Raw genomic sequence first — 27,986 nt, 5'->3', positions numbered from 1 at the left:
GAACAAAAACGTTGAGTGATGGATGAGCCATATAGATGGATGTGAAGATAATCAAGATATATATGTGTGTGTGTGTTTGGAAAGTTATGGGAAAGGGAATCTACATAGTACCTCCGGTCCTTAATATAAGACTCTATTTGACTTTTATTTTGGTCCTAAATATAAGACCTCAATCCACTTTGTCTATCATATTTATACTTTTTTTTAAAAGTAGCCCTTCTAACAATGATAGTTTTAGTCAATACACTTGATTAGTAAGGCTTTTAGGAAAAATTACACCCATTTAGGATAAATAACTAACTGAACTTACTTTTTTAATTTCTTCAAATTAGTCAACTGGTTTTTATAATTAGGACCGGAAGTAGTATATACATAGGTGTATATGAAGGAACAAGTGGGGCGGGGAAGGGAATGTAATTAGATCATGTGTCACAGTCCAACACCACGTCCAAGTGCAAGGAAAGATTTGGGTGAATCCCAAACAATATCGTATATGTGTCCGCCTTATTCACCTAATGCCATCCTCAACCAATACAAGCCATCCATATGGGGTCAACATTTTGAGGTTTCAGCTCATCCCCGTCATCACTTGTATCCATCATTACCTAATAATGCCTCCCTCTCTCTCTCTCTCCCTCCCTCTCTCTACTTATTGTGAGGAAATTAGAGGTAAGAAAAATTGAGTCTATTAAAATTTTTTCTTTTATTTTTTTCATTTTTTTCTCGTACCAAACAAATTCCTAATAGATTTGCTTAATGTAATTGGGGCAAAAAGTACCAAAAAAGATGATATTCTAAGCTTAAGTTTATAATAAAAATCCTGTTTAATTTGTTTGATATGCAAATTACGTGATCTAGGAAGAAGTTTCACTACCTTGAACAAGCATGGCAAGTCTCCTTTTTTCCCCCCTCAAAAAGTAGGTTTCAGCTGACATTTGAAACTTACTAAATATTTTTCTTCCCCCCCCCCCCCCATCTTCACTTGTATCATCCGAATAAAAATCACTCTTCAAAACTAGCCATTCAAACATACTTGGTCCCTTTTGACGATATGGGAGGTTACAAATTTTGACTTTCAACATTCCATATGTGCTAAATATTTAATTAATTGAAATTATTTAAATTTTGTGAAGCTGAAAACATAATTAATTTTTTTTAGGACTTCCATATAATTTTCCAAGTTTAAAATCTTTCCTGCCAACCTAGAAGATGATTCTGATTTTAATTCCTGTGATTAAGAACAAAAAAGTTACTGACTAAATTGTCATTCGGACAAAGGTACTGAAAAACAACAGAGCATGTAATGAAATGTAATAAAATTTCACCATGCATAATTTTTTTAAATAACTTAATTATGGGTAATCAATCCTCAGATCCAATGGTTATAATTTACCTCAATCTCAACCGTTGGAATCTTTATCATCTCAACCGTTCACCCCAGTCTCCTCCTCCCATGTGCTATGAATATCGCTCAATCCTCCACTTCTAAGCTCCCACTGTACCTTAATGGTGAAGCAGGCCAGGTTCTGATTTATTGCTTCAAGCAGACACAATCGCCCATTCCTCTCTCATTCAAAATTTGTTACGCCTTCTCTTCTATTCCTTCAAAAACTTGTGCTTTCTGATACATTACGCTACCCCAAAACCAAGGCGGCTCTGCTCCTCACGTTCATGGCATCTGCTTCGTCGCTGGAACTTCCATTGCCGATTTCTTCACTTCATTGCTCTCTATCTATCCATACGGACCTTACTCGTCTCCGTCGTCATTGACTGGTGAGATTACTTTCATATATTTGCGTATGTTTTGGTTATTTGATAGCTTTCTCTGACTTTCCCCTGCTTTTACCTTCTTTCTCGCGCTGGGCTCTACCTAATCCACTTAGCCTTTTCTTGAATATGTTTATCAGCACGCTTTGATACTTCAGTTGAATTATTTTCTTACTATTATTTGAACGGTCAAACTGAAACAGACATTAAGGCATTTGCATATACTTCTGTCGTATTCTATGAAACAGCTCGAGCTCTCTTTCTTTCCTCGTCTCTAATTCCCCAGAAAGAAAAATTAGAGTTGATTCAGTGTACTTAATTCCCAAGTACAATGGATGAAGTGGTTGCCATGAACTGAATCCTATTCAACAGGGCAGGTCTATATAATATTATAATACGTGATTATTAGTTGGAAGCTTTCGCTATGAAGTTTTAGTATACTGAATATTCGAGAGTGCCTCGTGCTTCCTTTAGCTTTTTGCTTTCTCCTAGTTATTAGCTTCGGTAAGTGGTTCAGTTTTTTTGGAGGCATTCTCCTCATTCCGTTCCACCATCCCCCTCGTTCTTTCTGCTTTCCAACTTCCCTCTGAAATTTTGTGGATTTCTAAGCATTTGTCTCTCTGTGCACGAATTTCCGCCTCAATTCTTGAGCCTCCTCACCTTTCTTCTCTTTCTAGCTTTACATTTCATTTGTGCCTCTGATTCAGATGCCAAAGATTTTGTATCTAGGATTCGAATTGCGTCCCAACTTTTCTTTGAATTTTATTCTTCCATATATGTGTTCACCATTCATCGTCTTTCTCTTGGCATTTTGCATGGATTGAAAGGCTGGTTTGGTGGACAGCGCATAGACCTGTAAATAATGCGGTATCTGCCTCTTGAGCCAAAATAGCAGAGTTCTCTTCCTTGATAATACTGTTACATTGTCTTGCAACACTTCTATAACGGTCTCGTTGTCAGCTCTTATGACCCCCTTTAAAGTTCTTTTCCTGGCTAATTTCAAATTCTTTTTTCCTTGATATCCCGGAATTGTTCCTTATTGTTCATTTGAACGATATCAACTGAGTTACTTAATAACAATCCGTAATCAAGTAGTGATTCGCTGCATCAGTGGTAGATCCACTGAACTATTATAGATATGCACTGAAGCTCTATAAACTCACGAAATTCTTCTGTCCTTTTTTTTTTTGCCTTTTTAATTGCAGTATTAGTCCAACCATAATGCCATTCAGAGATTTTGTTCGTGAGCTCAGGGAAATTCGAGATGGCATGGGTAGTATATCAAGACGAGGGATGGATGCCAAGCGTAATTATTGCCGTGGAAAATCTCTTATTGCACCTGAACTGTCCTCACCGGCATCATCATCTTTGTTAGTGACTGAGCAGAGTCGCTGGGCTAACTTACCACCTGAGTTGTTATTAGATATAATTCAAAGGGTGGAAGCAAGTGAAACTTCCTGGCCTGCCCGGAGGGCGGTTGTAGCCTGTGCGTCAGCTTGTAGATCATGGAGAAGAATAACAGAGGAGGTGGTAAAGACACCAGAACAGTGTGGGTGGCTTACCTTTCCCATATCGCTGAGGCAGGTAATCGAACTCATTGCAATTTATGTAGTTACTTACGTATCTTAAATTCAGAAGTACATATTACTAATTTGTGATTCACCCCTATTAAAATGTGCTGACGCTTCTCTGTCTGTTAGCCTGGTCCAAGAGAGACTCCAATGCAGTGTTTTATAAAGAGAGAACGGGCGACTTCAAAATATCATTTATATCTTGGTTTGAGCCCGGGTAATATGGATGATCTCTCATAGTTTCTTTGTCACTGTTGCTTTATATCGCTGTTGTGAAGAGTTGGAGGTTTCTTTTTTAATTTAAACATGGTATTGAACACGTTGAAAAGACCATCCTCTTGAATCATTACTTTGTTGCAATCACCTTCATGAGCGAATTCTTTTGATCATATGATTTAAAAAAGCATGTAACTTTGCTCATGTTGGCAAATCGTTACAAGCGAAGACTCTTGCTTTGATTCCGTGATTTTGGCAAACGGGGCACAAAAATTAAAAAAATTCTTGAAACAAAAATTTTTTCCTCTAAAGTTTCCTGTTGTCAAGTACTTTGTTAATTATGTTGTTTGGTCTCAAGTAACAGGGGAAGCTGTTATGAAGACCAGATTTTGTATGCAAACTTTAATGAATCTTTCATTCCCATCTCTCCCTTTAGCTCTTCTTTTGGAGAAAACCTCTCTAGTTATTTAGAAGTGAAGCATTTGTTATTTAATGCGTAGTTACCACTGGGGTGTGTTTAACCGAATTTTATTATCTCCTGCTTGGGTTTTATCGTTTTGTAGCTCTCTCTGGTGATATGAGCAAACTGCTACTGGCAGCAAAGAAGATTAGACGGGCAACAAGTACAGAATTTTTGATATCCTTGGTTGCAGATGATTTTTCTAAAGCAAACAATACCTATGTTGGAAAGCTGAGGTTAGTCACACATCTGCAACGTCTTATCTTGTTGGTTGCTACGTTCTTTTATTGAGAAATTGATCTGTAAGCAATGAACAGGTCTAATTTTCTAGGCACCAAGTTCACGATCTTGGATAGTCAGTTTCCTCCCGACTCTTCCCTTCCATTGAATAGTAAATTGCAGCCAAGAATCCATTCAAAGCAGGTTTTTCCAAGGGCTGCTACAGCAGCAAAGAGTAATGTGGCCACCATATCTTATGAGCTCAATGTTCTCCGCACAAGAGGCCCAAGGAGAATGCGGTGTACGATGCACTCAATTCCTGTATCTTCCATCCAAGAAGGGGGCACTGCTCCCACTCCTGTGAAGTTTAATAATGACCTTGATGAGCATTTATGTACCGTGCACATGTCAAAAGGGGAAAAGCCAGGACCTGAGAATGAGTCCAATAGTGACGACAAGTCCCCAGAATCGAACTGCGTTGCAGGGGAGCCACTGGTTTTGAAAAATAAAGCTCCTAGATGGCATGAACAACTGCAGTGTTGGTGCTTGAATTTCAAGGGACGTGTTACAGTGGCCTCTGTGAAGAACTTCCAGCTTGTAGCAGCCGCAGAACCTTGGCAAAATATTTCAGCGGCAGAACAGGATAGAGTGATACTACAATTTGGGAAGATTGGAAAGGACATTTTCACTATGGATTACCGTTACCCCCTCTCTGCTTTTCAGGCCTTTGCAATCTGCTTGAGCAGCTTTGATACGAAACCTGCTTGCGAGTGATCACATGCCTTGTCTCATAAAGGGCTAACTTCATGCTACTCCTGCCTCCCTATACATGTACATATTCTTGAAAACAAAAAGGAAAGAAGCAAGGGGGGGAAAAACGGAGAAAGCAGCTGGGCTACGACTCTTGAGCCAATATTGAGAGCCTTCCTTCGCAGTTGCAATTTTGTTGACCCTGCTGTTAGGCTTGGTGTTTAATTGGCAAGTTTTCAGAGTAATTAATTTCTCCTTGCATAGTGTAGCTAATCGTGTATAAAAAAAAAAATATTCTTCCTAGGTATGTAATTTGCTAAATGACGCGTTGTATACTCATTTTGTAATTGAACCAGCCTTACTTGAAATTGAGAGATTACAGTTAGCAGAATGGTTGAAACTGTGAAAGGGCGGGCCTGAAGCTGATATCTGGCAATTTTTTAGTTTGAAGTGGATCAGACGGCATCCTTTTTTTTTTTTCATTGGTTATAAATATAATTACAAACTTCCTATCTCCCATGCAGTATACTATGGGTGAGTGTGAAATAAATGATGTGCTAATTTTATCATAGGGTCTTGATATTTTTATCCTTTTGAATCTTCATCATCAGAGTTGATGGACTCTGCTGCCCTTCGGGGAAGAATCAATTGAACTCCAGGATCTTCTTCGGTGACCGACCCTTGATACATCAGTGAGTTATTGATGCTCTGTATATTACTATTGACATAAGCATTACCCACTTTGTCTGGTTCAACCGAATTGTTGCCAGACCCTTCCTCTCTATCGGACTCGGTGGTTACCTCAGGGCTCTCCTCCGAATCGGTCCAATAGTCTTGGTGTGTGTGAACTGACCCTTCTTTCTTAGTTGACTCTGAGCCCATATGCATTGTTGCTCCTCTGTTTTCGCCAGCCAGAGTAATTGCACTTACGGATTTGTCTTCCATGGCGTCTGCAGTCTGCCCCATTGCTAGTTTTTGAGCAAACCTGGAAATATCCTCTTTGATTCCTTCTTTCAGGGGAGTTTTCTCCCCAGTGGGTGAAATATCCTCTTGATGGGAAGGGCTGGACATATTCTTGGTAACCGGATATACTGACCTAACAACTTCGGTGACTTTTCCGGTGGAATTGGAGGCAGACATGACTTTGCTCTCTATACTTTCTCGTGTGTCCTGCTTTTTCCTTTTTGCTCTAATGACCATGCCAGATGTATCTGTAGGTTGGGTTCCTGAAGTAGGGGCTTTCATATGGAGCTTGGAGGACATCTTCTTAGGTTGAGGAGAGGTCTTTGGTTGGATTGGTTCTTCTGGAATAGAGATGATTTTTAATGGTGACATTTTCTGTTGTGGCATTGGCTTAGACACATGAGAGCTAGTTTTCAACGGAGACTCCTTTACTTTTGTCTTCTGTACAGACTCATGAGAGGAGAACTCTAATTGGGTCTGTTCTTTGGATTTAGGACTGGTTTTTGATGGTGACTTCTTCAGTTGTGGCACTGGCTCATGCACATGAGAAGGGGTCTCTGATTTGGCTATTTCTTGAGACTTGGGGATGGCTTTAGATGGTGATTCTTTTGATTGTGGAATCGACTCGAGCACAGGAGAGGTCTTGGAGTGTGGGATTGGCTCAGCAAAATGGGAAGATGTTTTTGGTTGGGTTAAATCTTGTGACTCAGGAATGACTCTAAAAGGGGACTCCTTTGGCTGGGGTAGTGGCTCAGACACATGAGAAGAGGTCTCTGACTGGGCTATTTCTTGAGACTTGGGGATGGTTTTAGATGGTGATTCTTTTGGTTGTGGCTTTGACTCATGCACGTGAGACTCTGTCTTGGGTTGTGGACTTGACTTAGGCACATGGAAAGATGTTTCTGGTTGAGTTAGATCTTGGGACTTAGGGGTGGTTCTCGAAGGTGAGTCCTTCATATGTGGCACTGGCTCAGACACATAAGGAGAGGTCTCTGATTGGGTTGTTACCTGATGTTTGGGGATGGTTTTGGATGGTGATTCTTTTGACTGTGGCATTGACTCAAACACATGAGATTCTGTCTTTGGCTGTGAATCTGCAGACACATGGGAAGACATTTCTGGTTGAGTCTTATCTTGAGACTTAGAAATGGTTCTGAGAGGTGATTCCTTTATATCTGGAATTGGCTCAGGCATAAGAGGAGAGATCTTTGGTTGGGTTAGTTCTTGCTGAGTCACCGCAATCTTTTCCTTTTCTTGTTGAGCTAGAGGCTGAGGCTGTGGAGTTGGGAAAGAGGACACGGAAGCCAATGATTCAGAGGAAAATGGTTTATCTGGCTGAAGTGAATGAGATGGTGTGTCTTGTGGAAGATCAGCTATTGGGATATCCTGAGTAGGAGCTCGTGCTGGGGTTTTCTCAGGTGACCCATGAATGAGGATGTTTGTGTCTTCTTCCTCATGGGATTTTGGTTCATCTTTTGGAAGAACAATGGGACGCGGTTGTGGAGTTGATGGTTTTGGTTCATCTTTTGGAAGGACAATGGGACGCGGTTGTGGAGTTGATGGTTTTGGTTCATCTTTTGGAAGGACAATGGGACGCGGTTGTGGAGTTGATGGTTTTGGTTCATCTTTTGGAAGAACAATGGGACGCTGTTGTGGAGTTGATGGTTTTGGTTCATCTTTTGGAAGAACAATGGGACGCTGTTGTGGAGTTGATGGTGCTGAAAACCAAGGAAATCGAAATCGAAATCTCTTCTTTTTCTTGTCCATTGGTGGTCAAGGACAAAGATCTCTAAGACTAAAGAGGAAGATGATATGTGTCACTAAGATTTTGGCTTAAGGCAGATTTGGAGATTGCAATATTTTGTGGATGCAGAAATACCTGAAATAACACCTTAGATGCGGAAGTATTTTGTGAACTCACGATTTCTTATTGCTTCCTCTTGAGCTTTTGGTATTTATTCCTTTCAAAGGTTGCCCTTTAATGCTTTTGTTTGGTTTTATCATATGATAAAATGTCGCAAACTATTCTAATCTTGTGAAAGAAGAGAAAGCAAATTTCCTTTACCTCTCACTGCAGGAATTCCAAAGTATATGCTTTGCCTCAGCCTTTTGTGTTCATTTTGCAACTCGTACACTTCGCTGGTGTTCCAATTCACATTGAACTTACGTTTTAATTATATATTTTGCTTGCTATGTTGTGTGAATGAACAGCCAGAGTGTCTACCTTCATGCTCACTATGAAGAAAAGAATTATGGGAGCAGATCCCTTTAAAAAGAAACATTTTAATATTAAAAAATAATGTTCAATCAGTTCATTTGAGTTTATGCAAGTATTTAATCAACTTGAATTGTTATTAATTTGAATTTATAAAAAGGGTTTTGGTGGAGGTGGATAGCAAGTGGAGCATAATGATTGAAACCATTTGGAGGGCAGTTTGGGATGAGGAATTTCAATCATCTCAGGACTCATGGACAACAGGTTCAGAAGGAAATAAAGTTTGATTTTACTATTAAAAAGCAAATTATTTATTAGCAAAATCACTTTTGAGATAAGATAATAGTGTAAAAATTTTATATTGATTTCCTCAAACAAAAGGAAAGGGTCCACCAATACCCCCTTAAACCCTCCAACCTCCATGACACGTCTCAACAAATAATTTTGATCACCAAGCTTTAAATGATGTGCTTCATGCCACAATCCCTAAATTTTTTTTAAAAATAAATTTAGTTTGGATTAAGATTTGTAAAATTGAAGTTTGCACAAACTACAAACAGTTACTAACCGAAATCTGCATATTTGATAACTTGAAAATAGTATTTAAATTATAATCATAATTATAAAAATAAAAAGGAGTTAATATATACAAATTTTTTAAGGTCAATTTAGATTTTGCGCTTGCAAATGAGCACTATCTTCATTTCACTATATAAAATGATGAAATGAGGATCTCCTTTGTCTTTGCCATCATGTCTCTTTTTCTTTCTACTACTATTCCCCCTCTCTCTCACCGGTGCAACATCGTCCTCATCTTCTTCCCTCCAAGAATTATGGATCAAAGTCCGTTTAAGAACACAAGAGAAAGTATAATGATGCTCCTCCTCCGTAGAACCTGTATGGATAAACTCCTACCTGTATACTTACCAAGTCTGCGCTTCAAAGCGCACACCACCACATGCAGAATCAATCTCTCAAGAGAACAAAAACATCATGCAGACTTAGATTATGTTCAAAAAATTAACTAGGCATGATGGCATTTTGTCAATGCTTGTGAAGATAAAGGAAATCATCAATGAATGTTGTTAGCACCAAGACTTAGAATGCACCCTTATGCATTCTGCATGGAAAGAAACTGAAACGCAGAATTTCCATCAAGTTATCATAGATCATATGTAGAATCAACAATTAGGCACATATATTTCTTTCCCTTTCTTTTTTCCTCTTATCCAATCAAAAATTCCTAATCGTTCCATATCAGTTCCCACTCAGGGAAGTGACCTTAAGCTGCAGATCAAAAAAGGGAACACCTAATTATGGCACTTCCTGATCAAATTATTCAGAGTGATATACAAGTTTCTGATAATTCGTCCTCAACATGTAACTGACTTGCAAGAGCAGAGTGGAGGCAAAAGATAATCCAATGAACTCTTTGTAGTCACTTCTCCAAAAACAAAAAGGGACATTTATTCATGGATATAAATGGGTCTAAACATCTTAACTAAACTTTTGGGCATAGGTGTAGAAAAGTACTTCTCCCGTCTCTTTTTATAAGCAGCATGAGAACTCATCACGTATATCAAAATATTAGTTAAAATTAGTTAAAAACTATAAATGTATAGAAATTAGAAGTTCTTTCTTTAAAATGCCCTCATTTATTGGGAGCAAAGAGTATAAGAAAGAGAATAAGAAAATTATTATAATAAAAAAATTACGAAAGAGAAAGAATGTGTGATGGAGAGATGATGGTTTAGAAAATAAGATAATAAATATATTGAGTATTAAAATAAGTAATTAATGAGAGCAAATAGAGAATTTGCTAAAAAAAAATTAATACAACTTGCATATGTTGCTTATATTTAGGAACAAGAGGGAGATAGTAGTTGTTACTCATAAAAAGAAACAGAGGGAGTAATAAATAGCATAATTATAGGGAAAAGCCAACACTTACCTTGTCCATTGACAGCACATTTATCAAAATAAATATAACCTGCTTGTGAATCTATATACTAATTAGTTTGAGATTTTACAAAAAATGCTACCCATTAATTATCAGCCTCATCAAAATAACGATAGACACATTTGTGAGGCTAAAAAACAGGGTTTGGGGAGTCCAAAATGCTACTGAGGTACGTGTTCAGTTCCCACTTCTCAGGTGAATTTAGTTTTCAATGACGACTTGCAAAAAACAGCAAAGTCAACACACTACAGAGTTATTGGATCTGAACGGTCCTAAAGACAACATCATAAGATGAGCTCTAACTTTATACAGAAGTTGCAAATCCTTTCGTATGCAACAGAAGAAAAATGTATGCCGATTAACGCCAACTCTGCAAGAAGCTCAAAGAGGAAAATAAAATATGTAAGCAATAGGCGGCATGAATTAACAAGTTCACGCACTTGCCTTGAACAGCTTTGAAGTAGAGATGAGTATTTGTCTATATGGTAGCAGGCAAAGTAACCTGATACATTCTCTGCAGGCAGATTTTGGCAGGTGCCCTTATTGGCAACTTCTCAGAAATAATATTTTTCATGTCCACTTTCCAAAATTGAATAAAATCATGTATTTGACTTCCTTGAAAAGTGTTTTTAAAAAATACTTTTTCCTATGTTAAATAAATTCCTCTACATATTTACTTCGTATACAGTAAAAATAGTTTTAAAATCATGATTTTGATTCCATCTAAATATCAAATTTGTCATGATCTTGAATTTGTCGTGATCTTGCATCTCAGAACCTTCTTGAATAGTAGGAAGACTATCTTCTCAGGTGAATGCAGGGTTAAGAGACTTTGCAACAAAAGTCCGAAGTTTATACATATCCTCAAAATTAGTCAGAAATCCCAGAGAAGCTGTGACAACTTCAAGCCTTACAAAGCCACCTCTTCCATCACGACGACCATTCTCCATCAATATCAATATATCCCTTAATTCTCTTCCACTCCAGCTGATGCTTTTAGACGGCTCAATGATGGCTCCACACTCAAAACACTGTTCACAAGAGATTTTTGGCTCCAATACCAAAAAAAATAAACTTGCTTTGGGCTCCATTGTCAACCACATAGTACATGGTTTGGTGCCAGCCATCAAACTATGAAGTTAAAGAGCTCCCCAAGTCTTTCACTTTTTGGGTGGAAACTTTCCTATAACACTTTAAATTCAAATTTTCATTATTCCAAACGATCCTGAACCTCTGAGAACTTGTTTGGAAGTCCGTTCAAAGAGCACTTTTAAACAAATTTACGTAAGTCGAGATAAAACTCTTCCTATATACTTACCTCATATTTCGTAAATCATATTTGAAAAGTTATTTATAAGTCAATCCAAACAAATCCTAAATCACCTAGAGGTGTTTGGCAACATATAAAAATGTTTTTAAAAAGTACTTTTCTGCAAGACGAGATAAATTTTTCTACGTAGTTACTTTCCATACCGTAAAAGTACTTTTAAAACTATACTTTTGTTTCCATCCAAACACTTCCTAAATCTAGTTTACAAGATATCATATTTATTCAGATCAACTAACTTTATGTTGTATAAAATAAATGCTATCTCCGGTTCTTGTGTAAATAACTAATTTAAGAATATTAAGAAAATTAGTTAAGTTGGTTACTTGTCATAAATGTGTCCATGTCTCCCTAAATTATCTTTTTTAATCATGTACATTTAGATTATTAGAATTATCTCTTAGTAGAAACCCCTAACAATCAATAAAGATATTTTGGAAAAAAAATAAAAGATAAAATGGATAAAAGTTATATATTTATGACTAAATTCAACCCCTTAACTAACTCTTATATCAAGAACCGAACATAGTATATGAAAAAAGTTTTGTTTTAATTTCCAAAACATAAAAATACTTGTTTTAATTTCTTAGTGCTCCCAACCCCGTAAAAAATATCATTTTTCTGGATTATTGGTGGTTATAGTGTGTTATGTTGGAGGGTTATAGTATTTGTTATGCCATCTTGACAATATTTGTTCAGTTTCTTAAGTGAGTAAAACGAGATTGCTGGAGTAATATTTTATACCACGATTCGATCAATAACATGTCAATGGCACTTATAATTTTAATATTAAAACTTTGATGTAAAACTTAGAACTCTTTATTTTGTTTGTGGTTACTTTTTGAGTTCTTGTCAGTATAAAGTAAAGCCATTCATGAAACATGCATCATAATCTGGAGAAAAAAAAGAGCTTTTTAAGAATGCAATGATTATGGGAACAAATAATTATTAGCCGTCTAGATTTCTCGCCATGTTTGAGTTGTAATATTTGTATTAGAGCAAATTATTGAGTAAACCTAGTTAGCGTGATAATTGTAGATATCCCATATAAAAAATATATATAATTTTATGTTCTTCACAATTATATAAAAGTTATACCCTTTTTCAATACGAGTAAGACCAGAGAGTGTGCACTGTAAGATATTGCCATTCTTTTTAGAAGACATTTTTTAACAAATTTTCATCATCCTATTTATAGGACATAACAACCTCGTATTTAGAGTATCTATTAATTTTTTTTATTCTTATTAAAAATGAGTATTTATTAATGAGATCGATTGTTAAAAGTTACCAGTCAAGTTCTTTCTTTTACCTTTTGTATGGAGCATTTATTAAAAAAATTTCTTTTGATGGTTGGCTAAAATTTCAAATTTTAAGGCAAAATAATTCGAATATTTGTAAAAAAAAAAAATTCTTGAATTTAATATTCACATGAGGCCACAGGAACCCAGTTTTGTGCACTACTGGTATTTAATACATAGATTCCAGTTAGATTACTATTGATGGGCCTTCAATCACTCATTTGTTCTTTGTTGATGAATTGATGTTATTTTATGTTCTTCAAGCAAACATTGCTTGGAGAAACTTTGTCTGGCATCAAGGCAAAAGATCAACAGAAATAAAACCTTCACTCACACTCTAGGAAACTGTAATGTTATACAAGCAGAGGATGGGCTATCTTCAGGGGAATTAAATTACCATGGGACTTTGGATTCAAGAAAGTCATCATTGGTGGTTAAAAAAAAAAGAAGAAAGAGAAAGTCATCATTGAATCAGATTCAAAACTCCTCACTGATGTATTACTTAACAGAGCCAGTTCAAGGAACTTCAGCCTTCTTTCAATGCGAATCCATGAGATGATGGAATATGGCAGGGAGTTAAAATTAGTCAATATTCCCAAGAGAATGAAATGCCCTTGCTGACGCCTTGGCGAAGAAAGGCCTCTCTTTTGCAGCTTTGCTTGATGTTTGTCCCGAGAAAGATGAGTGAATTATAATTGCAGTGGTGCCACTATATTTTCCCATGATCCGAACAGATAGGAGTCTAGTTGGGCACCCAAAAAGAAAAAAGGGACAGGAATCTTCATATACTTGGAGGAGCTGATTTATTATGCAGAATGAGTGAATTATAATTATCAAAAGACCAACATATAGGCGCATCACAATAACTAGTCTTGCTACAACATGCCATGATGCTTCCGCACATTTGTATGCTAAAAATGTGATGATGATAATTTACAGCAGTATGTACAAATAACGGGTATGCTTTTCTGTTTTTAGGATAGTTTACTATGTACACAGTGGATAGTTTCAGAGCAGAATCTTCAGCACAAGAGATACAGGCAAACAATCAGCTCCAATGAGTGGCATTGCCTGCGCGCTACTTGAATGAGCCTAGAAATCTTGGTTTTCAAGTATCGATCCCACTGATGCAAATCTTGGTTTCTTAAATGTACCCAGAGGTCTTGATATTAAATCATCAATGATGGACCGGGGACACAGGGTACATAGGAGGACGGAGGTTGCCTTTTAAGTATTTTCATTGGACCCAAGTAATCAGCCGACAGCACAAGATTCAAAGGGTCTTGAAGCTCAAAGATTGCAAGCAATACCTTGTTGATCAGTATACACTAATTGCAGGGTGCTTTGAGCCTTGGACCTAAAGCAACCTTTCTCACTCCTACATTATTACTTGCCAAATAAAATATCTGCTTGTTATCGCCAAATACTTCCAACATCACATCATTGTTTGTCAATATCAATTTTGACTGAACCAGCTTGCCTGAGTTAGAGATTCCAGAGATTCATACTCTTCCTCTGTAGAGCAACAACATATTTATCACAGAAAAGGATTCACCATACACATCAACAGATGACCTCGTCCATTTGCACAAGTCAACACCGGGCACACATAAGGGGATCTCACTGCACCCCAATGGCAGAAGCTAAAATCTAGTGATCCAATTATGACAGCAAGGGGATGAGGGAGTGATCTGCTGCTGAAGGAGGTACTCTATATAAATCAACAGAACTCCAACAATTGAAGTGACTGTTGAATGTATCTATCCTTCGAAGTTTACTAGCCAGAGCCATTGCTATGCTGATCACAAATGAAAATAATCAATCAAGAGCACTGGCCTCAAAAAGGACTACACCTTTTTCTTTATGTCCAATGAAGTGTAGCTCAAATGTATACTGATATATTCTTTATGAATCTCTGAAAACTGAAAAAAAGCTTCTAAAAGCCAAATGGTAAAAGCACGAAGATAACGATATCCAATTCACAAGGAGGTTGCAGAACCCAATAATGATTCAGAGTCATTTCTGAATGATGAAGCAGATAAAGCAACACTGTCAATATTTAAATGAATCCAAGAAGAGTCCCAAAGTTAGGCCAGCCTTCCAATAATTAAACATGGAGATTAGGCTCCGACCCTTGCTAGATACAGGAAGAGAAGCCGTATACATGAGAGCCCCAATCCCTTCCACGACAATCACAGCCAAGGCAGCAGATAGAATATCCCAGTCACCCGTTTGTCCAATAACAGTGGCAAAAGCAGTTGCACAATAAAATCCAATCAAGAAAAAAATAAGTTTCATTGGAAGATTTTTCTGTACCTTCTGAATTTTAGCACCTAACTTGGTTAGAAAATCTTGAATCACCCTAATTAGGCGGGTCCTTCCATTATTTTCATTAGAAGTAGATGGAGTGAAACTGCTGTCGTCTACGCTGCTTCTAACAGACCATGCCATCCTCCTATAGAAAACCACATAGAATTAGTATCCCCAGAAAAGCCCACCCAATACTTCATTAATGATTTCTTCATATAATCAATGCTTTATATTTAACGTCTAAGGTATCTCAAAGATGCTAACCTGCCACCATATGTGGTCACATGAATACCTGTATACCAGAGCAGCTAAAAAGGTGACCCATTTGTGAAAGTGAATGGTGAAGTGCTTTTGGACAAACCAATCTTTCTAAAGAAAGATAAGACTTCATTTTTCACTTGGGAATAGTTTCTTATTTACTGCGATCAAGTTCTCCAATAAAAATTATGTAAAAAGTTTCTTTGAAAGGCCTAATTTTGAGGCGCTGAATCATAACAACTTACAAATCGCAACAGAGACTAATTACAAACATATCAAAATCTGTATACTTTTCACCTTGAATGGCTATAAAATACCTTTCCATAAAGTTTACAGCAAATTAAACCACCTAACAATATTTTAAAAGCATAAATTCTTTGAAATCATTTCATTTTGCAAACCATCATGCTAAATTAACATGTAGAGATAGATGGAAATTCCATCAATATATAGGGCAAGTAAATAGTTTTTCCTTTTACTTTGACCACAACAATTAACCAACCAAAATAACAGAAAATCTGCATTGCTCTAACTTTAGACAAAACCATCTATCAATTAAAAACTCCTCGACTCCCTGCACCCATGCATTGATTGATTATAGTGATCTCATTATACATGTCTCTGTTGTCCGGCAAGATAAAACCAATGCAAACACATATTACCACCTACTTACTTGGAATTGTTGGTTAAACAAGGTTGAGCATAACTGAAGAAGCATATAGACCATTGCTTCTGGTCAAACGTGGTTTTGTAAAATGATGGAGCAAGACAAACATCAGCAACTCCTGAGCTGACATAACCAAGAGATAAACATTTGATATTTGTCAAATAGTGGGATAAAGCCATTCTGGTTTTGATCATGATGCAATATCGTAACACCTGGAGATTATACAAAAAGGTAAGGATCCAAGAACAGTCAAAAAGAAAAGACATGGAAAGAGATAGACACAGCACCGGATGGGGGATGAATGAAAACATAATAATCAAAGCTACAACTCAACTGTTGCTATATTGATTGAATGAATCTGCAACTAAGGAACCGGGTATCACCATCATTTCCTCAGCAAGTAGACCCTTGCTGATGCATGTCTCCGTATATCAAACATATTCTATCCCTTGCCATGCTAGCTTCTGTTTTGCTTACTTATTATTACTGCTACTGAACCAAAGAATTGTTGTTGATGAAGATTAATGATGTGGTGTGTTCTAAGTAGTTGACTCAACTTAGTAGAATAAGGCTTCTTCTCATGGTATTATCGTCACCAACAAATGATGGAGTAACAGGACCATCATACAACAGAGACACATACAAGAATAACCCAATAACCAGAGAAAACAATGAAGTCAAAGTAAATTACATAGTCTAAATTTTATTATTTGTTGCTACCATCTTTTTTGTGCCCCTCATTCATCTCAATGAATGTGATTAATTGTCCTTGACTCAACTATAATCTAGGCCATTCTTTCTCTAGTGAATATCTCAATGTTTTTAAAACCTTGCAAAATAAGTACTCTAAATGTAAGGAATTTTTGTTTTTCCTTTTCAGTTTTGACCTCCATTTGATGACACATTATTTTAAATCTTAATTACCTTTATTTAATGCCCTCAATCTTCTACCAGGGTATTGTTAAAAGCAAGTAATAATTATACCTGAAGTTTAGAACAGGACTTGTGTTTAGGGACAAGTAAATAGGGATAAAGAAAGTAATTCATAGATGACTCGAGAATTTTCTAAATTGATGATAATATAAAAAGATTAATAAACAGAATGCCAATACATAATAAATCCAACATTACAAAACAACACAATCCAACGCATACAAATCGCTAGGAATCAAAATGAGGAGGGCAACAGTTCAAGTAAAAACTAGTAACAAGATTCAACTCAATCCGTAAATATCCCCAAATTCAAAAGCGTCAGCACTCAAACGATTAGACGACCAAATTCAAAGCCAAATTAAAATGAAAACAATTAAAACAACAACCGCGCAGGGAACAGATGACGCGGCGAACAAAAACAAAGCCAGATTGAAAAAAATCAATCTCACCGGATTTTGTGAGTAGAAAAAGCCTCAGGGTAAAACTTCTTCACTACTTGCCCGAGCACAACCATGCAGGGCTGACAACAGTGGACGGCGTCGGACTGAAGGTAGAATGCTTGTTCGTTGACGAAGAAAAATGGATCCGCTACTCAGACAACGTTTCGTTGGAGTTATAATTAATTTCAAGTAGAATGTATAGGATTCACCGGCAACCATATTTGAACAATAACAAATAATAGTCATGCAACCTTAGAACTTGGAGGAAATACATGATAAGGTATGCAGAGGTGGGGGGTCACCGGTTTTCCCCCTTCTACTCAGGTTTTCTTCTCTGCGTAACGGCACAACCGGAGCCGAAAACGAAGCTTATTAACGATTTTTTTTTTGGGGCCATCCAAACTTTCTTTTTGGGACCTGTTGTTAGAATTGGTGTTATTTTTTCTTAGAATATCTTTATTAATAATATTCTCCTGATCTTTATAGGACTTAATTTTTGAGTTGATTTTTAATTCTAAATATAAGACCCATTTTTTATATTTATCAATTTTCTTAAATTACTCCTATGAATATTCCTTCAACTATAATCAAGTAAAAGAGGGAGAGGGGGTATTAAGAAAGATGATTATGGTATTTTAGAAAAAATGTGTCACTTTTCTTATAATTAATTAACTTATCTAACTTCCTTAATCTAATTAGTTAAATGGATCTTATATTAAGGACAGGAGGAGTATATTTTTTTCAGTTTAAAATATAAGTTAAATTTTATCTATTTATATTTATTAAAAAAACTAGTTAAAATCAGTTTAAAATAATAAATATGTAAGGCATATATTTTTTTCTAAATATACCCTTATTAATAAAGAGGATAAGTAAAAGATATAATAAATAAATTAAAAAGAAAAGAGAATATATGAGAATAAAATTGTAAAAAAAACTCATTAAATATTTAAATAAAAATAAATATTATCTTATAAAAAAAGCTATCCAACAAAGTTTAGCTTATATTTTAAACAGAAAAGAGTATTAGCTAAAATTCTTATTTATTAAAACTTTTAATATATACAAATGTAACTATTACAAATACTACTTTAAAAAATAAATAAATAAATACGAGAAATAAAATGAATTGAAAACTTATATTTTTTATATTTACTCTTTTTTTTTTGTATATCAAAAGACCTCCAAATTTCATCCAACTCTCGGAAATTTTTCAAGGCTTTTCCGTACAAGTCTTATAGGGGTTTGTTGGAGGGGAAAAAAGATCTCATAGAGGTTAATATAATAAAAAATTGTGTGAATGGGCTCAATTTCAAAATGGTGCATGTCTGGATCAGTTTTCTTAAGATAACTTTAGAACAAGTAAAATAAACCCAAAAAAAAAAAAAGACATTTTGTCTTAACTTATATATCTTTTTGTCTTTCAATATTAATGCGTAAAATAATAGGTATGTGATGGGTGTGTGTAGCCCTCATAGAGAATCTCACAAAAAAATTTGAAATTATTATATCCTAAATAAGAAATTTCTACAAAAAAATATATTGTTATTCATAGGTCTGGTATTATTAAAATCTATTAAAATATTACTACCAAACTTGATTTAGAATTTAGTAATTTTAAAAAAAATTTTTAAGGATTCTCCTTCCTTAAATAGGAGAAGTTATGGGATCAAATTCTAAATAGATATGTGATCGGTGTGTGTCGGACGTGTGTCTTTTATTTCATGGAAAAGTACTGGAAATAAAGCTACGGCAAAATGACACTTAAATTTGAAAATCTCTATTTGGTCACATAAATAATAAAAATCTCCCTTTAAACACACATGATCAAATTGGGATTTTGAAATTTGCTAAAAAGACCAAATTGCCTTTTAAATTTTTTTTTCAAAAAAACCATCAAGCACGCTTACTGGCACCAGAGCTTCAAAGCAGGCGGCAACTGTCGGGGTTCAGGCGAGCTGCTTGATGCCTGAGCTTCGACAGCTGGACGACAACAGGTCATTAGAGCTTTGGTGACCGGCAATTATTTTTGTGAGATTTTTTTCACATACAGTGATACAATTAACAAGTTTGTTATAACATTTAACAACAGGTTTTTTAGAAAAATAAAAAACTAGCACTTTTATAATGTTAATAATGCAGTTAACAAGTTTTTTAACGCTATTAATTAGTTTAATATAACAATTAACAATAAATTTTTCAGAAAGTTTAAAAAGTGGTATTTTTATGACTTGAGTAATATGGTTAATAAGTCATGTAATGATATTAACAACTCTCACAACGCCATTAACAACTCTATTAACAAATCATGTAATGATAATAACAACTCTCGTAACCATATTGATTGCCTAATAAATAAATAAAAAATATTTTGTGCAATCTTTATAGGGAGCCAATGTCAAAAAACATCAAACTTCGTAGGAAATTTTGTTAATGACATTATAAGAATTGTTAATATTGTTATATGACTTGTTAACCACATTAGTGAAGTTGTAAAAATACTATTTTTTAAATTTTCTAAAAAAACATGTTGTTAACTATTATATCAAACTTATTAATAGTGTTAAAAAACATGTTAACCATGTTATTAAAGTTGTAAAAATGTCAATTTTTGAATTTTCTAGAAAACATGTTGTTAAATGCTATAACAAATTTGTTAATCATAAAGAACTTGTTAATTACATTACTGGACTTGAAAAAATTTCAAAAAAAGGTTTCTAGTCACTAGAGGTTTGGTGACCGGTCGTAAGGGTGCTTGATGTTATTTTTAAAAAAAAAATAAAGGGCAATTTGGTCTTTTTTAGTAAATTTCAAAACCTCAAATCAAATGAAGATTTTCATTATTTAAGTGGCTAGATGGGGATTTCCAAATTTAAGTATTATTTTTGTGTCATTTTCATGTTATTTTCCCTAAAGCTATCGATTCATTTGAGATGGCAAAATGTTGAGAATTTGTCCACAACAAAATAGTGAAAAGTTGTTAATATGGCTCTTTAAATTGAGAAAAAGTCTCTTATTAAAAATTATATTGTGGAGAATGACCTATATTAGAGTATTAGCGCTTCGTCTATACAAAATTTATAGAGTGCCAGTGCTTTTTATGTATAAAAATTTATCAAATCTTTCTTACTAATAAGACTTTTCTTAAAAAAAATATCGTTGTAAAAAATTAGAAAAAAAATTATCTCTGGATATAAGAAAACATTTCTTAATTGGCAAGGTGGGGATGGAGCGATCCCTAGAGTCAGGAAAACGGGCCGAGCCCGTCAGGCCGGCCCATTTAGGCCCTGAAATTATGAGGGTCGGGCTTGATATTTTTCTCTTTAAATGGGAAATAAGTTCTGGAGGGCCGAGGGCTTAAAAGGGCCGGCTCTTTTGAGCCTTTTTATAATTTTTTTATATAATTCTAATGTTATTAATTTTTTACATTGTTAATAATATTTCAAATATTTAATTATTATTATCATTTTAAAATTAAATTTAGTGTTAGACAATAATTTATCCAATTAAATTTTTAAAAAATGGGTTAATTTGGACTTTAATAATAATTTGATTTATATTATATGCATTGATATTTTTAAACCATATATATATTTGATAATAGAGTATTTTTATACTTATATAACTTATGTTTCTATAATTTGAATTAGAAATTCATGAGTTTCAACAACAATGTTTATCACATTAAAGTAAAATAATAGCTAGATTGTACAATTTAAAAGTAAAATTCCTATAAAGAAGAAAAATTTGATATTTTTGTTACAAAAAAAAAATATATTTATGAAGAAGAGTAATTAATTATAGTGATGATGAAGTTTCAAAAGATTAATGATAGTGTTTATTTATTGCACAATTGCACTATACATAAAACTTTTGGATGTTGTTATCTTGTTAATAAATGTTTTAGATGTTGTTGGATGTTGATGGATATTTATATATGATGATATTTTATATTTGTGACTTAATTTTATTCATATTTATGTCTTTTTTTAATAATTTCATTGGTTTATTTTTATTTTTTATAAAAAATATGACAAATATAAAAAATAATTTTTTTTCTTAAACGGGCCAAAAGCCTGCGGGCCGGCCCTGAGCCCTGTAGCTTAAGGGTCGAGCCTAGCAAATTGGGGTATTTTTGAAACTTCAATCCTGAAAGGCCGGTCCTTTTAAACCCGCCAGCTCTGAAAGGCCGACCCTGATTCCCACGTCTAGTGATCCCCCATGGGTAGTGAAGAAAAGTTACCTGACGCCTGTTATTCCGGGCCTGGGGGATTCCATGGTTGCTTTGGGCACTGCGGATAACGTGGCTGGTTGAAAAGAGGCCACCATAAATGATGCACCTCATCGGTATGGGATACGGCCAGGAATGGTTCATGAGAATGAACAAGCTGGAGCTATCCAGGATCCACAGACTTTCTTGTGCTCATTTTTTGTTCTTTTAGTGTTAAATTATTGTCCGGATCTAATCTGTGGCTGAAATTAAAATTTTTAAAAAATATGATTTTTTTATTGAAATTATAATTTTTTCAGTAATTTTTTAACACCTGTCTTCCCTATTTTTCATACTTATTTTCACATTTTCATTAGTTATCTTAAATGGTTTCAATATTAAAAAGAATGACAGATAAACGTTAGAAAATGAAAGACGGGTGTTCCAAAAATATCTAAAATGATTACCAGAATAAACTGAGAACTGATTATTAAAAATTCTAAACATGAGTACTAAAATATATAAAAGATAAATATTGAAAATATGAAATAAGTACTAGGAAAACTAACTCAGAAAAAGTTTAATTTTAAAGGTCAAGGTCTTTTTAAAAGAAAAATAAAAATTTCAAGATATTTGATTGTTATTAATGTTTTTTTGGTATAGTAATGTTCTTTGGTCTTTCTATGTCATTTTCCCTTATTACTGCAAAGAAAAATATTTTTAATTTAGAAAATACTATACTTATTTATTATAAATAACTAAATTAACTAATTTTTTAATACTGTAAATTAGTTATCTAAATCTTATGAAGATTAAAAATAGTATATGTAAAATATAAAACGTATGATAACTTATAAAGGAGCTCTCTCTTCCTTCCTTCTAAAGAACTATTCCCTTCTCCGAATTTGCTGCGCAATGCAATTGAAGTTAAGATTAATGCTCCAGTTTTGTGTGGGCAACTCAATAAAAAGGGGAGTTTGGAAATGCAAAGCACTTAAAAAAAATATTTCACGTAAATTAAAATAAAATTTTTCACACATATTTATCTCCTATATTATAAAATTATTTTTAAAAAACTAATTTAAACACCTCAAAATAAATGAAATCCAGCAGCGCCCCAAGATCCTTGACAATAATAATGAATATCATACGGCTATTTTTTAAGAAAATAATAGTATCTTGTAGAAGGAAATCACGGCTTTCCCTTCCTCCTTCCTATGTTGTTGGCACTGGCTGCTAGGGGATAATATTTTCTAACATTACTCCAATTCCTGCTGATCAATCTATCCCTAGTGAAAAGTAATAAAAGGGAATTTCGAAAAGTTAGGCTCTTCCTTTTATCTTCTTCTTCTTTTTCACTTTTAGAAGAACCTGTTATTCCTCTCCCCAATCATGAAGCTTCAAGTTTCAGTATTAAGAATCAAGGCATCTAAATTGCTTTTCAATCTGTGAAAGAACCCAGATCTCTTGTTCTGCTGCCACATACTCTTGTAGGACTTCTTTTTTTCTCCATAAAGTTCATTTTCATTGATATTTATATATATATATATATATATATATTTTTTTTTTCCTTTTACACGTTCTTGTGCTCTTTTGATGGTGGGGAGAATTTTCTGACCAGGAAAAAGAGGGTTATTGTAAAAGAAAAATATGAAAATTAGTATATAGAGAATTATTTATGTAAATGGTTTTTTAGTAGTACGATTTCTCTCTGGACTTAATGAGCTTTGACATAAAATTGACCTAAACATTTTATTCATATAAAATCTCCCCAAATCCTCTTAAACTTTTACATTTTTTTAGCCCAACTTTAATTTTTACCGTCAACAGTTGTAAAATATACTCAAAGTTAAATGAGCTTATTCTGCATCCAAAACTTAATTATCTAGATCTAATTTGAACAGTTCAGATATGATAAATTTGAGTGCTTATTACTCCGGATGAGCACTCAAAACTTATATACTCTTCTAGTTCTTAATATAGGACCTAATTGTTGAGTTGGTTTTGGTCCTAAATATAAGACCCATTTCTCATATTTATCAATTTTCTCTAAATTGCCCTTATATATACTTCCTCAACCATAATCAAACAGAAGAGGGAGAGAGTGTATTAAAAAAAGATGATTATGGTATTTTAGGAAAAACGTGTCACATTTCTTATCATTAGCTAACTTACCTAACTTCCTTAATCTAATCAAATTAGTTAAATGGGTCTTATATTAAAAACCGGAGGAGTATCTATTCAATATAATTAATTAAATTATTATTACTCTTATGTTACTCAATAAATGTATGAAAATAAAAAGTGCATGAAAACATTATGCAATCATTGCACAATTATATGAATGAATGATTAAGCACAGGCACCATGTCATGGCAAATAAAAGAAAAGCAATAAACAAGAAGAACATTCCTCTTTTATTTTTATTTCTTACTTTTTTCTTTTAAAAGATTCTATTCTTCACTAAAAATAATGTTTTTGCGAACTTCCAATTTCTCATTCATATATAATTCTATGATCATTTAAGAAGGTCATAATTAAGATATAAATGATAATATTTCAAAAACTGGATATATTATCTATGGTCATATGATTGAAAAATTTGATATAATGGATATAAAGAACTTAATCTAAGTATTACTCTTAAAATTTTGTACCCTAAAATGGTGCTAATTAAGATTTCAATTATCATGAAGTAATTCAAAAATTTAAACTTGTATATAAAACATTTTTGCTGAAGTATACATTTACTTCTTTAACTTTATATGTAAGGTTTCAATTTAATCTTTTAACTTTAAAAAGTATTAGTATATTTTTAATCATTTAACCCTAAAATCATTAATAAAAAAAGATAATATTGAGATCTTGAATAATGATAAAACATTTTCAAATGCTTATATTTAAAGTTTAATTTTCAAGAGAACGATGATTATTAATTACCAAAAAAATTATTTAAAACTAATAATTTTAGTGTTAAATGATTAAAAATATACTTTTTAAAATTAAGGGATCAAATTGAAACCTTACATAAAATTAAAAAACTAAATGTACATTTTTGCCAAATATTTTTCATTTGAAATTGTGCACGTGCCAGTTCATCATGCGCATATATACTATCTCAAGTCCTAAATATAAGATATAACAAGGTAGTAACGTACATTCTTGGAATAATCTATATTGTAAAAGTGAATGAGCAAATGTCTCCAAAAAAAAAAGGCACACGCACACTCTCACATATGTATACTATTTTCTCAAATAATCATAAAATATATATGCTATGTCTTAGTCAATGTTAAAGAGAAGATCAAATGATCGCCGTATATATTTTAGAACTATATCTTCTGTTCAAAAAGTATATCATTGAATAATCTGTTTAGTCAATATTTGGGATATACCCTTGCTGGTATGTTTATTATACTCGCCAAATTTAATGGTTTGAACAACTATTGTTAAGCAAGGTAAAAAAAAAAAAACTATTATTAAGAGAAAAAGAAATTCAAACTCTAGTTTCAGAATATATTAGTAAAAAGAAAAAAGTGCATGTTAGAGTAGTATTGTTACTATTTACTATACATGGATAATCTACGTGCACAACATATATTGCTTTGATTTGCAGAATAAAACAAATCATAAACATTATTTTTAAGTTTTAACTATGCTTTAGAGCTCCATTAGTTAGGAATTAGGATTAGGATATATAGATTCAGGTGCCTTAAAAATCGCATTTAATTAAGTAATAATCTTCTTTTTTTGTGGATACAAATGATGGCCATGGGAATAATTAACAGCATTACATTGGGTAACTCTTAACATGCACAAAATTTTTATTAAGTTTGGCAAAAAGTTGCTTACAGTGTCCATATTCCTTCAACTATAATATTATATATATATATATATATATATATATAATATAAACACAATTGACTGTTATTGATTTGTTAAACTTAATGATACAAATAGGTTATATCTGTCAGCTTGATATTATTTTCCTGTGGTTTATTAAGTTAGGAAATAAGTTGTTTGTTCTGAATCAAGAACTATTAAGAACTGAATTGTTTTGAATTAAAGTTTAATTGAGGGGGAAAATTAGGTAGCAAAAGTTATATTTTTTCTTAATTAATTGTTTAGTAATTAAATTATGTGATTACCTTTACGTTGAAAAGGGGACGCATGTCATTAGAAGATCAGGTTCGCCTTGGTAAAAAAGAAAGGGAATTCTTGCATAGCTTTCATCAGATATACTACAAAGTGATTAATGTTTTCTTTTTTTAAAAAAGTGAAATAATACTCACGAATTGATGAGTAATAAATAATATCCTACAACATTTGGTGAGAATCCAGAAAAGATTATGATTAAACCATAATGCCACTGTTCGATCTTATAACTAATTACGATCAATAATAAGTACTCTTCTGGTCTTCTTTATATGTCACTTCCAAAATGTTTCACACAGATCAACAAAAATTTTCAACTTTATTAACTCTTATTTAAAATTCAACAACTTTCTAACTTTGTCGTTATCTAATATGCATTATATCTCATGTAAACAAAGTCAATACAATAATAAATGGAAGCAAAATTGTACATCTATATGAAAAATTTCTCTCAATGCCCTATAAATAGAATAAAAAATATCTTCTCTCTTTACCTTATAAATAGGACTAGAGAAATATGTTTGATTATATATGGACAATGAAACTTATTAAACAAGCCAATTTTCATTCACATGACCTGGAACCAAAAAGATTTGGTTCCTTATGATAAAAGGTTACAAAACAAAGCAACCTCCAAACTTAATTCAGAAAATCCTTTACATTCTCGTCATGTCTAGAACATATAGAAACCCTAAATAGGTAATTTAATTTAGATGTTGGAATCACATGATGGAGCAAGAATTAGGGTTTTCATCACTGAAGAGGGTGGTGAACTTTTCATCAGGAGCATTTGGAGCAGGAATTGCTTGAGCAACATTCCTGACAAAACCCGAAGGAGCCTTCTTGTCATAAGCCTGAGGTACATAAGGATATGCCACTAAGTTCACGGGCACATATGGCCAAAACTCTGCCCTCTTCCCTGTTCTCTTCACCCTCTTTAACACTTTGTTTGCATCCACATAGCCAGTTACTTTCACTCTGCTTTGCTTCCTTATCACCTCCACTTCTTTCACACCTAATAACATAGTAATTCATTTGCAATTTTAACTTTTTCAGATGTTATATCATGCCGCGAGAAAGAGAAAAACATAAGAAATAAGTGAACTTCATTCGAGACTCAAACCTCTCTCTCACGACAAAGCGTACGGGGAGAGAGATATAAGAGAGTGGTAGGACTTATATGTTGCATCTTTCTATTTCTCTTCTTATTTAACGAGGATAATATTAGTGCTGAAAATGTGAGGCGAGGATATTTTATACGCAGGGTTTTATATTTTTGAGTTATTTTGTAGTTAAAATGTGTGTGTTAATATTGGGAAAATTTTCTTTTGTAATCAACTTTTCCATGTTTTGTGCAAAGAGAATAGGAGAGATTGCATTAGTTTTTAACTTTTAATTGAAACTGACAAAAAGAAATATAAAAAAAATGTATATTTATTACTCTTCTGTTAATAAAAGACCAACTTCAAGAGTTACAATAAAATGTCTCTTGACTGGCGGTTAAGTTATTACAAACCACCAGTGCCATAAAAGTAGAGTCTTACCTGATATTCATGAGACAAGACAACATATTTAAATTGCACTTAAACACCACATATCATTTCATTATGCATTTATTGACAATGAATGCTTCTTAGACTAAAACATCATCACAGTGCGAAAGTTTTCACCCCTTATTTTCTTATACTTAAAACAGAGATTTTGGAAACTGTATAGTGAACCTGATCATAGTCTAGCCCAGAATGCCTCGTAAAACTAGGTTGTCTGATAACAGATTAACTCTTGTCAAAATCTGAACTGAACTGATTGAAAAGAAGAAGGTGAGAGAAGAAAGAAGAAGAAGAAGAAGAAGGGACCTTTCATGCGAGTGACAGCATTTCTGACTCTTCTTTCACAGCCATCACAGTCCATTTTCACCTTGAGTTCGACAGTCTGTAACAACACATTCAAACCCAGAAATCAAAACTAAAAACAGAGTTCAGAAAGAAAATGGAGACATGGGAATTAAACTAGACCTGCAATGGTTTGCGTCTCTTTTTCCTGCCATAAACTATGAAGAAATCTGAAATAAAAGCAAGCACTCCCATTTTCTGTCGTCTCTAATATTTGTTTGGGGTCGTTGGAATGGAGCAGAGGATGAAGATAGAGAAAGAGTACTTAAATGGACAAAACAAGCAGTTTACAGAGAAGATGGAAGAGGAAGATGTGAAGAGAAAAGGAACTTTGGGCGGCTCATCAAAATATGGATTCACAACGCAAGTGGT

At 33.7% G+C, this 27,986-nt stretch overlaps 4 protein-coding genes across 6 annotated transcripts; 1 reads left to right on the top strand and 3 right to left on the bottom strand.

Moving 5' to 3' along the window:
- The first annotated feature begins 1,515 nt into the window (after positions 1–1,515).
- Positions 1,516–5,369, top strand: LOC114746834 (tubby-like F-box protein 5). The gene is made up of 5 exons (XM_028935119.1): positions 1,516–1,773; positions 2,973–3,351; positions 3,468–3,555; positions 4,118–4,250; positions 4,332–5,369. The coding sequence occupies exons 2-5, from the start codon at positions 2,989–2,991 to the stop codon at positions 5,005–5,007; spliced, it is 1,260 nt and encodes a 419-aa protein (XP_028790952.1). The 5' UTR covers positions 1,516–1,773; positions 2,973–2,988; the 3' UTR covers positions 5,008–5,369.
- A 142-nt stretch (positions 5,370–5,511) lies between these two features.
- Positions 5,512–8,039, bottom strand: LOC114746833 (cell surface glycoprotein 1-like). The gene has a single exon (XM_028935118.1). It carries the CDS (start codon positions 7,711–7,713, stop codon positions 5,569–5,571), a length of 2,145 nt encoding a protein of 714 aa, XP_028790951.1. The 5' UTR covers positions 7,714–8,039; the 3' UTR covers positions 5,512–5,568.
- A 5,490-nt stretch (positions 8,040–13,529) lies between these two features.
- On the bottom strand, positions 13,530–17,667 carry LOC114746802 (uncharacterized protein ycf20). 3 transcript variants are annotated; one of them, XM_028935082.1, is made up of 4 exons: positions 17,367–17,667; positions 15,991–16,196; positions 15,066–15,204; positions 13,530–14,547 (listed from the first exon to the last, which is right to left on the bottom strand). In XM_028935082.1, the coding sequence occupies exons 2-4, from the start codon at positions 16,176–16,178 to the stop codon at positions 14,527–14,529; spliced, it is 348 nt and encodes a 115-aa protein (XP_028790915.1). In that variant the 5' UTR covers positions 16,179–16,196; positions 17,367–17,667; the 3' UTR covers positions 13,530–14,526. The 3 variants fall into 3 exon arrangements, with proteins under 3 accessions (XP_028790915.1, XP_028790913.1, XP_028790914.1); XM_028935080.1 differs by having other exon boundaries at positions 13,530–15,204; XM_028935081.1 differs by lacking the exon at positions 17,367–17,667 and adding an exon at positions 16,909–16,931 and having other exon boundaries at positions 13,530–15,204.
- Positions 17,668–26,267: 8,600 nt separating this feature from the next.
- Positions 26,268–27,953, bottom strand: LOC114746837 (heavy metal-associated isoprenylated plant protein 21). Its single transcript, XM_028935123.1, has 3 exons — positions 27,738–27,953; positions 27,579–27,654; positions 26,268–26,737 (listed from the first exon to the last, which is right to left on the bottom strand). The coding sequence occupies exons 1-3, from the start codon at positions 27,807–27,809 to the stop codon at positions 26,445–26,447; spliced, it is 441 nt and encodes a 146-aa protein (XP_028790956.1). The 5' UTR covers positions 27,810–27,953; the 3' UTR covers positions 26,268–26,444.
- Between the last annotated feature and the right edge of the window lie 33 nt (positions 27,954–27,986).

Source organism: Neltuma alba, unplaced genomic scaffold (assembly GCF_004799145.2).
Source record: "Neltuma alba isolate B1F8T4 unplaced genomic scaffold, ASM479914v2 tig00005117_pilon, whole genome shotgun sequence".
Taxonomy (NCBI): Eukaryota; Viridiplantae; Streptophyta; class Magnoliopsida; order Fabales; family Fabaceae; genus Neltuma; species Neltuma alba.
The sequence above is the reverse complement of the archived record's forward strand: the minus strand, read 5'-3'. Positions and strand labels throughout refer to the sequence as shown.